Raw genomic sequence first — 10,599 nt, 5'->3', positions numbered from 1 at the left:
AAATAAAAAAAAATTAAGGATCTTGAAAAAAAAAATTCATTTGGTATAATCAGCATTAAACATTCGGATAATCTTATAAGGCTACATACATGATTAGCGTCATATTCTTTATTTTGTTGGTTACTTGATGAAGTTAGTGTACCAGCTTCAAATATGAAGTATTACAAAGGTGATGATTCTCATGAGACAACAAGTTACCAAGAAAATAATGCTAAAAAGCCTGGACCAAAGCGCAAATTATCCTTAGAAGATGAACTATTGATGACTCTAATGAAATTAAGGTTAAATTTGAACCAGGAATTTATGGCCTCTTTGTTTAATGTTTCTAGCTCACAAGTTTCATCAATTATCACTACTTGGATTTCTCTTCTTGCCCTAGAGTTAAGACCGCTTATTCATTGGCCAACACGGGATCAATTGGATCAATATTATCCTGATTGTTATTCTAAATACGGAAAAGTAACGGTAATTATTGATTGCACAGAGGTACAGACAGAGAGGCCATCCTTGGACAGCACTAATTCTGCTTTATATTCTAACTACAAGTCCAGACACACATACAAAGTGTTAGTTGCATGTACTCCAGGGGGTACAGTCTCATTTGTATCTCATGCAACAGGTGGTGACATGTCAGATGTTGAACTTGTTAGAAGATGTGGCATTTTAGATTTATTTGAAGAAGGTGATAAAGTTATGGCAGATAAGGGCGTTAATAATAAAGATGACTTTCTACTAGGAGATGTTGAACTAATAATTCCAGCATTTGCAAGAAAAAACATTCAGTTTAGGGAATCCAAAAATATCAGCAATACTGAAATTTCAAATGCTCGGATTCATGTTGAGCGTGTTATTGGACGAATGAAAGATTTTAAAATCTTGCAAGGACCAATTCCATTGATTTTAAGTGATGTAGTTGACAATATTGTTTTTGTATGTGGTTGTCTGGTAAACCTGTCTGGTGTGTTGGTACCACTACACACAAATAATAAGTCAGAGTAATGAATAGCTATGAAGTACATCTATATGATCAGTCATGCCAGCCAAATGCTCTGTGTTGAAGGCCGTACTGTGAGCTATAATTGCTAAATTTAAATGTATTTTGACTTTGATGTTGTCTCATTGCCTTTGGCACTCATACCACATGTTATTTTTATCCATAATTTGCATTCATGTTTCAATACTAACACAACTTACAAGGATGATGTATTGATAGAAATACATGAAGTTGTATATAATTGTTTGTATTTTGACTTGTACACCTATCATTTTACTTTCTAAAAATATTGTTGAAAGTCCTGCATGTGTTACATTGTATTATTAAAGTGTGTACAATGTACAGTAAACCTGTAACAAATTAATATATATATATAATTAAATATATAAATTATTTATATTTAGAAAAATCATTTTTTGCCTTTGCAACTCTTACAAAACCAATTTCTATATTTTGACCTCACAACATTTTCATTCCCTTTTATTCCAACACATGGGTAATGAAACCAAAAGTCACATTTTGAGCAACAAATACTTTCTTCATTTAAAGTCAAAGGCTCGTCTTTACATTCACAGCTGCAGATTGGACATACAACAGCTGGATTAGAAGAAGGTACATGTATGTCAGTATTATCTTCATTCATACATGTAGTAGCACTGCCAGTGTCAACTTCTTGGACAACTTCATTAATTTCTAAATTAGAATTTGTGAAAACTTGATCGCTGTTTTGTTCATTATTTTGAAGTTTTTAATAGTACAATTTTACTTTATCTGTTAACAATTCCTGAACGATAACTTTGGTGAAAAAAACTTTGCATTTATGTATTACATTCATGGTAAAATTTTCATCATAGGCAATCCTTTGAATAAAAATGTTGTCATCTGCTGCAACTGTTTTCACCACAAAATCAGCATATTTAGTATTTGTAGCATACATCTGAATTTGTACTTGAGTGTAATATTGATGTTTTTTGTCAAGACTGATTTGTTTATTGTCAGAATAATTTAAATAAGATTGGTCTGAGGTTGCCATTTGTTGAATTGTGTCATTTTTATATTTTTCAGGATTTTTAATTTCTAAACATCCAAGACCACAACAATCACATATTATTAAACTGTCTGGTGTGGCTGCCAACCAAGGATTTTCTTTGCAAATGTGAAGCCCTGTGCTTTGTACTTTGAAATCTTTGTGTTTGCCTTTTGCATTTTTTTCATATTCTTTTATTGCTGGTAATTCTCTTTCTCTTCCCCATTTCAAGGATTTAACATAAGCCGGTGCACTTTTATAATTGAAAATTTTCGCAACAACAAAGTTATTTTTTTCTGATACTTCATCTTTTTCATTAACTATTTTTGAACATTCATTTGCCACTGATGCAGTTATGCGTCCAATCCTATGATCAAACCATATTTTTGAACTGCTTTGTTTGCAGGTTTTGCGGACAACATAGTCAACCGTTTCATCTGTTATTGAATTATCAAGATTTAACAGGAGTTCCTCCCCAAAGTCACATTGATTAATGTTTTGTTTTGCTTCAATAATTTCGTTAGCAAGAACAGGTATTGTTTTTGAAATAGTTTCTACTTCCTCTTCAATTTGTATATTTTCGATATCAGGATGCCCAGCATTTTTTTCAATATTTCTTCTTGAGGAATAGAGTAGAACACCACAATTTCCATTTGTAATGTCTTCTAGCTTTTTCAAATCAAAATCTAACAATGTTTTTTCTTTTCTGTAGCAAACTGCTCTAGGGTCAAATGCCAATTTTGATTTATTTCCCTTTTTTTTCAAATCTACTGGTCCAGGAGTAGTATCAAATCTACCAGTTACTTTTTTCACAACAAGATTGCGTACGAAGTCAGGTTGAGTAACCCTTTTCCCTTGAGCATGCGGTTTGTGCCACTCCTGTGGTTTGGATGTACATGCTTTGTTGCATCCTGTCTCTATTTGCCGAACTATAAAATGCAACAAAGAAACACAATGTTTACAATGTCCTCGCAAACCTGCAAGGCAATTGCAATATGCATTTTCGAATTTACCTGTTCTCTTATGCAGGATAATCCAAACACTATATGGCGCTTGTGTCTGTGCCTTTTGCCTTGCAACAATAGCCTTTATGTAGCAGTAAGAAATATTAGGACTGATGCGGTGGTATTCAACTCCAGTGACGTGTCCAGACAAGTATAGACTTTCTCCTTCTTTTGTTGATTTAATTCCTTTTGTTTGAACATTATGGTTCTCAGCACCTGTAAAAATTATTACATATATACTTGTTACATAAATACATGTAGTTTTCTTCTCATTTTTGTAGGATGTTGTAATCAAAGTACATGTAAACAAACAAGTTACCCAGTGCCTTGTTCTGATTTAACTTAATGCACATTTTTATACGAATAAAACAGTTTGACTGTCTTATATTGTACGTCAGGATCCTGTAATTCACTTATTGTCATTTGTTCAAGTCTCTCAGATTTATTCATAAAGAAACTGTATTGTTATAAATTTGGTTGTTTATTTTCTTGTTTTGGATTTGTCATGTCACACATTTTTATAAAATTGAGAATGAAAATTATACCTGATTATGTGGTATGTTTTTTTTCATTGTTGAAGGTTGTATAGAGAACTTTTGCTTACCGGTATTAATGTCTCTTTGTCATTTGAACTCTGGAGGAATGAAGTCTCACATTTATATGATATAAATTACCAAATATTACCCAAAGACAGCCTAAACTTTATTTGGTAAATGAAAAATTCCTTCATATGATACCAACATAAAATTGTCTGCTCCAACATTAGGGAGCTACCATTTGATTTTAATGGGGGGGGGGGGGGGGGGCTAGGATGATTTATTTTACAAGTTTGTTCTGGTTTTTTTGTCCAGTTGCTCATCCTGCCTTTTTTTTACTCAAAATATTTGTCCTGACTTTTATTTTTAATTTCATCTCTAAGAGCCCTTACACCCATAAAAATCAAATGGTAGCTCCCTTAGTATGGTAACAGGATTTTTTTGGCACCATTCTGCATCTGCATCTGCCGAATAATAGCCTCCTTAAACAAGTCAAAGATTCTTTTACTATAGTGATAATTTACTTTCTGGAATTTACTGGAATTCACAGTTATAGTGATTTAGGGGCAACACTTATCTAATAAGAAAATCAAATCATTAACAGTGTATTTCAACTCCATTTTGTAGGATTTTTTTTTTCTTTATTTCTTCAACTTTTCACTTTATTAGACCTTATAATCATTGTGATTTGGTCATGTCATCACTGATGAGTCTTGTATAGACACAATGCGCATCTGATGTAGAAAAAAATATAAGCCTTATATATATAAGATATAATGGGAAATTGATGGTGTATTTGTCTTTATATTTATAAGTGAATATAGGGGGGGGTATAGTTTTATAATATTGTTCTTACACAACTTTATGTAGTCTTCCACATCTGTGGCTGATGTATTCGGGAAGTTGATAAATGTTTTCTCCCACCCAGCTAACATCTTCACAGGATCGGGAAGCTTTATGAGCCCATCTTCTAATACCGTGTTCTTCTTCCGTTCCTCAATGATTGTCTTGAGGTCGTCATCAACAGAAGTTTTCAGGAGTACATTTCTCTTTTCAGCAATTGATGCCAACACCAGTCTGTCCTCCTTGTTCCTACTTGCGTATGGAATTCCGCGGTCCCGCAAAAAAACTCCCAACTCGTCCCGTTTTAAATCTTTAACGTTTTTATTCTCACTCATCTTTCTTTATGTATTGTACAGCGGGAAACTAAGGACGCAAACAATCCCACAATGCAACTCTTTGTTATGCGCGAACTGCTATGCGCGTTTTATCCGTAAAGAGATCTATGCTAGCAAGGAGTATCTATCACCCAATTTATACAATATTCTCAGGCTTGTATTCCTTTAATGATTTTCTTGATAGAGGGTTGTTGCTCACAAGTAAGCTATTGAAGAGTTCCAAATGATGAAATTCAATTCATCCCTTCGTAAATTTTACGGACGCAATTTCGATCCCTATTCACGGATGTGACCTACTGAAAAGGATTTTTTACTTGGTTTGTAATAAAATGAGCAAAACAACGGGGGCCACATGTAGGGCATGATCTGCCTTCTCTTCTGGAGCACCTCTTATTATCCCCATTTTTTGTTGGGATCGTGTTTCTTAGTCTTTAGTTTTCTATGTTGTGTTTTGGGTACTATTATTTGTCTGTTTTTGTTTTTAAGCCATGACGTTGTCTGTTTTTTTTTCGATCTATAAGTTTGATTGACCCTCAGTTGGTATATTTCGGCCCTCATTTGCAACAAATCTGAAATTTGCCCTTCATAGAAACACCACAAACACTGGAAATATGAACGAGGAATCTTTAAAACTTGATGAAGTCGATGGATATAAACTTCTTTTGAGATAAAAAAAAAATAAAAAAATTTAGGCATCATTTCTATGGTCACTTAATCATAAGACATAAGAGTCATGCATGTATCAACATAATTAGACAAATTCGTCAGGAGAAACAAAGGCTCTTCAAACAAAAAGGCATGGACAATAAATCCTTAAGGGGTCAGCCATCAACAGACGAGGAGATCCGATTATTGTTTGATCAGGACACACCTAGTAAAAATTCTCCTTAAATCATCTAAAGAAGTAAGGCTTCACAACTGTGACGTTTAAGAAAATGACTAAAACTCATTTTAGCAAGACGCTTAATTGTTTGATTGACAACATATCCATACAGTTTTAAGAAAGTCCTTCACAACAAACAATCGGCATTTCTATAGAAACTGACTATGCTTCACCTCTTGTCAACTGGTTTTTTTTTTAAATTTATTTATATGTTGCATTATCTCAAAAGATTGAATAGATGCAAGCATAATCCTTTAACCTTCTGTTTTGCTATAAAAATATTGTCATGACCATAGATAATTTGAATTTCGGGGACTATGTATACCAATTCATACAATCACAATGACGGATCAGTCTTGAAATAGACTATTTAGAGATTTCTATTAACCTACATATTAGATTACATATTTAATTGTCCGAAAAGGTACTTGAGAGTATCGAATTGACTGATAACGAGTATTTGTCTGACGAGTACATAGTTTATCAAACATGTAAATCTAAATTACCAAAACAACTAATTACTGGGTGTATACTTGAATGAGCAACGCGATGATGTTATATGTTAAATAAAAGGTTAACTGTGGTATTTCTAAATCAAATAAATAATAAATTCCTGTTTGACACATTAAAACAAACCAGCCGGATAGTTATCATTAAAATGTATGACATACATGTATAAATTAATCAATATTCCTACATCTTTAAGATAATTGACTGTCTATGTGGCCTCGCGGAGGCGTGTTTGCCGCAAGTGTACATGGTTGGCAGTTAGAACTTCAAATCAAAGCTATACAAAATGGGCAAATGGTCTTTCTACAAAGTTTCCTGGAGAGATGCAATATTTTAACTGTTAATTATAACAGGTTTGTAAATGACATCATGCATTAAAACTTTACCTTAAGATGTTTGGAACAATATTGAAATGAGTTGTTTTATTTATTAGTTTCAAAAGGTTAGGACCATCTACATGTATCGATAACAACAAATTAGTAATAGTTTTTTTCAAATGCAGATTGTAACTTTTTCTTTTACTACGTCTGTCTTTTGGCAAAAGTTTGAATTATTCTAAATACTAAGGATGTTCTTATTCCAGGCATTGATTATCCTGAGCCTATTTGGCACTACGTTATGGAATTTTGAAACCTTAATGCTTTCACCTATATACTTTTTGGGGTCTCACCATTTTGATCTGAGCGTCACTGATGAGTCGTATGTGGACAAACGCGCGTCTGGTGTATCAAATTGTAATCCTAGTACTTTTGATAACTATTGTAAAACAATTAAGAATCAATAAGCACTCATGATATCCAACATACTAAAGATATCCTTTTACAAGATTAAGATTGGGCTAACAATAAGTCCTCCGTGGCTTTAGTGAACATTAATTTGAACAACAAATCAGATAAGCTACTTTGCTTGTATTAGTTATCTCAGATTTATAAAAATTCCGTACAAAAACTGTACATTGCCAGCTCATCTGCATATTCTAAAAAGGAATTATCAATTACATTGACACAAATTATATCCGCAGTTGATAGAATTTATGTAATATACATAAATTCGATTATTCTAATTGAAAGTTTTAATCTCGTCCGATGCAGTGCTTTCCTTAACTGACGTTGACGTTAACGTGCTTTTTAACTTTGAGCTGCAAGAGAGCAGACGTGTATAATTTTAGTTACAAGGCTCTTGTAGACTGAGCACGAAATTTGTTGTATGTTTCATTGTAAGCCCATTTAATTGCATTAACAATCCAAGATGAAATAGTCTGTGATGTAACCGGTTTATGCGGTTCAATAATGGATAAACAACTTGTTCTCAAAATCACTGTCAGAGTTCCTGAAAGGTGCAGTTTCTTTCAAATAATAATAAATAGACCGCTTAGGATCTAATAATTTATCTGATTGATAAGACGGAATAAATATCTTTCTGCCAAAATGTTTTGGTCTATCCTGTTTTGATAGTCCATGATGAACAAAAGTCACCCCTTTCTTCTGCACAACAATCAACTCTTCTCCAATACACAAAGATTGTAAGTCACTGCATCACCTGAAAGAAGTTATTGCAATTAAAAATGCAGTTTTCCAAGACACAAATTTCAAATGAGCATGTTTCATTGGTTGAAAAGATGCTTGTTTTAATTTTTTTAACTAAGGGTAAGTCCCATTCAGGTGAAAGCACTACTTTTGGAGGTCTCGAGTTAAAAACACTCTTTATAAGACGAGTTATGTATGGATGTTGTCCTATTGGAATTTTCCCAATTGGAGCTAGAACTGAGGATAACATAGATCTATAACCAGCTATGGTTCTATACTGAAGACCTTCTGAGTATAAATATGTCAAAAACTCAGCCGCCTCCTTCAGAGAGGCATTATAGTGATCAATATCCCGTCTACCACACCAGCTATTGAATTTTCGAAATTGGACAGAGTAATCTTTTTGAGTCCCAGAGCGCCATGAGGCTCTGAGTAATTTTCTAGTTTCTTTAGAAAAACCTGTCTCTTTAAACTGTTTGTCGATAAAAACCATACAGTCAGATTGAATAATGCTGGATATGGATGAAATAATTTGGTTTTTGGCTGGTGTAATAGATCCTCCCTGACTGGCAGGCTCCTTAGATAATCTATTGTGTACTTCAGAAGATTTGTGTACCAATGTCTGCGTGGCCAATATGGGCAATTAGAATTAACTGACAATTGTACCTCGTCATGTGTTTCAGTTTTTTTGGTATTAGGCAAATTGGACGGTATGCATATGCATACATGTTGTTCCAAGGAACTGTTAGAACATCTATTGCATAAATAAAGGCAACAGTAGTATACCGCTGTTCAAAACTCATAAATCCATGGACAAAAAACAAAATCGGGGTAACAAACCAAAACCGAGCGAAACGCATTAAATATAAGAGGAGAACAACGACACAACATCGAAACGCAACACACACAGAAACAGACCAATCATCAGACAAAACACCACGAGAATAACAAATGTAACATGAAAACCAAATACATGAATTTGGGATAGACAAGTACCGTGCCACGTCTTATCTCAATATCTCAAAAATAAGAGAAAACACAAACGACTCAACGTTAAAATGCAACACAAGCCTGAGGGTCTGGGTTCCAGGAGCAATAGATCTGTGTTTGTCGATTTTTCGCAGAAGCGAAAAGATCTATGTGAGGTGTCTCCCAAATCTGAAACATTGCATGTGTAATCTCTTTGTATAATGACTATTCTGTTGGTTGAATTTTTACCCTGCTTAAATGGCCTGCTAGAATGTTCTTTTTTCCTGCAATGTGTGCAGCTTTCAAAAAAATTTGATTTTCTAGTGCTAATTGCGTAAGTTTCCAAGTTCTCATACAAAGCTGGGGAGAACGATATCTGCCTTTCATAAAGACAGTTTGAGTTTCACGAATCGATCAATTTTGGGAGAAAATGTTTTACAGTTAGAATATCTGCCTCCATTTCTAAAGAATTTATGTGGAAAGGTTTTTCGTCTACTGACCATGAACCCTGAACTATGAGACTGTTGTTAATGAGACCTCCGTACCCTGATTTTGATGCGTCTGTTGTTACTGTTATTGAAGTTTCCCAAGGTGTTATTGATCGGCCCATAACCAAATTTTCTATTTTTAACCACCATCTGAGGTGACCTTTTAGATATTTTGAAAAAGGAATTTTTAATCCTAGATTTTGACATACAGGTTTCCAATGATAAAGGGATTGTAACTGAATTGGTCTCCTAAAGAGTCTTGCAATTGGAATTAGCTCTATGCATGAAGCCATAATACCTAATAATTGTAGACAATCTCTTCCTGTTGCTTGATTTTGCTTGTTGAAGATAAGTTCTACTGCAGAAAGGACTTTTGACACCCTTTCTGATGTAGGACGAACTATTCTTTTAGAGAAAACACTGCTCCTATGTATGTTATTGATGGTGTTGGAATTAGGCTTGACTTTTCTAGATTTACTACAAACCCTAAATTTGTTAGGAGGTTGAGTGTTTTCTCTCGATCTGAAATCAGCATTTTTTGGCCTGATTTATCAAAAACCAATTGTCTAAATAAGCTGCTAGACGAATATTTTTGGCTCGTAAATGAGCTGTCACTACAGAGCACACTTTGTGAAATTTCGAGGTGCTGATGTTGGACCGAAGCACAGCACTTGAAATTGGTAACAATGATTGTTGACCCAAAATCTTAGATACTTTTTGTGTGTTTCGTGAATTGGTATGTTGAAATATGCATCTTTTAAGTCGATTGAAATTGCCCAATCTCCTTTTTGTACTAAGTTTAAGACACTGTTTTTAGAACCCATTTTAAAGTGTTTTTTCTAGAGACACTTGTTCAGAGGTTTTAAATTTATAACAGGTCTCAAATCGCCTGTCGTTTTTGGTACTAGATAAAATGTACAGTTAAAACCGTAGTTTTTTTTACAGGTACATTTTCTATAGCGTTTTTATCCAAAAAGTTGATATATTTCTGTTAACAGAATAGGTTGATCTTTCGCAGGAACATTTGTTTTCTTTATTCCTTTTTGTGGGATTTTCCCCAATTTGTAACCCTCTTTTTTAAAACCCAACTGTCGTTTGTTATTTTTGCCCAATTTTGCCAAAAAAGTTTAAAACGACCTCCTACAGGTATCTCCGGATTCTGACTTAAAATATTTACCTGTTTTTTTTAGTCATTTTGATGTACCATTGCCACAAAAAGAAATTTTCATCATCAGCCTCTTTTCTACCAGAACCAAAACGTCTGAAATTAGGCTTAAATCCACCTTTGTTTTCACTAGGCTTAGCTGCTATCTTTGGAATGCGAAAATTTGAAAAGCCATTTTTAGCCACTTTAGGACCATCAGTGTCTTGACTAGTATGAATGACAGCACTCTTCCTTTTAAAACTAGAAGTTGAAGCAGTTGATTTACGTGTTAATTCTGGCAGTAAATCTTTAATTTGTTTATTTGTCTTTGAACGATTTT

General features: G+C 33.9%; 1 protein-coding gene across 1 annotated transcript; it reads right to left on the bottom strand.

Annotated features, from left to right (window-relative positions):
- Nucleotides 1-1,742: 1,742 nt before the first annotated feature.
- Nucleotides 1,743-4,795, bottom strand: LOC143055191 (uncharacterized). The gene is made up of 2 exons (XM_076228330.1): nucleotides 4,418-4,795; nucleotides 1,743-3,241 (listed from the first exon to the last, which is right to left on the bottom strand). The coding sequence occupies exons 1-2, from the start codon at nucleotides 4,737-4,739 to the stop codon at nucleotides 1,743-1,745; spliced, it is 1,821 nt and encodes a 606-aa protein (XP_076084445.1). The 5' UTR covers nucleotides 4,740-4,795.
- Nucleotides 4,796-10,599: the final 5,804 nt, after the last annotated feature.

This window comes from Mytilus galloprovincialis, chromosome 12 (assembly GCF_965363235.1).
Source record: "Mytilus galloprovincialis chromosome 12, xbMytGall1.hap1.1, whole genome shotgun sequence".
Lineage (NCBI taxonomy): Eukaryota > Metazoa > Mollusca > Bivalvia > Mytilida > Mytilidae > Mytilus > Mytilus galloprovincialis.
The sequence above is the reverse complement of the archived record's forward strand: the minus strand, read 5'-3'. Positions and strand labels throughout refer to the sequence as shown.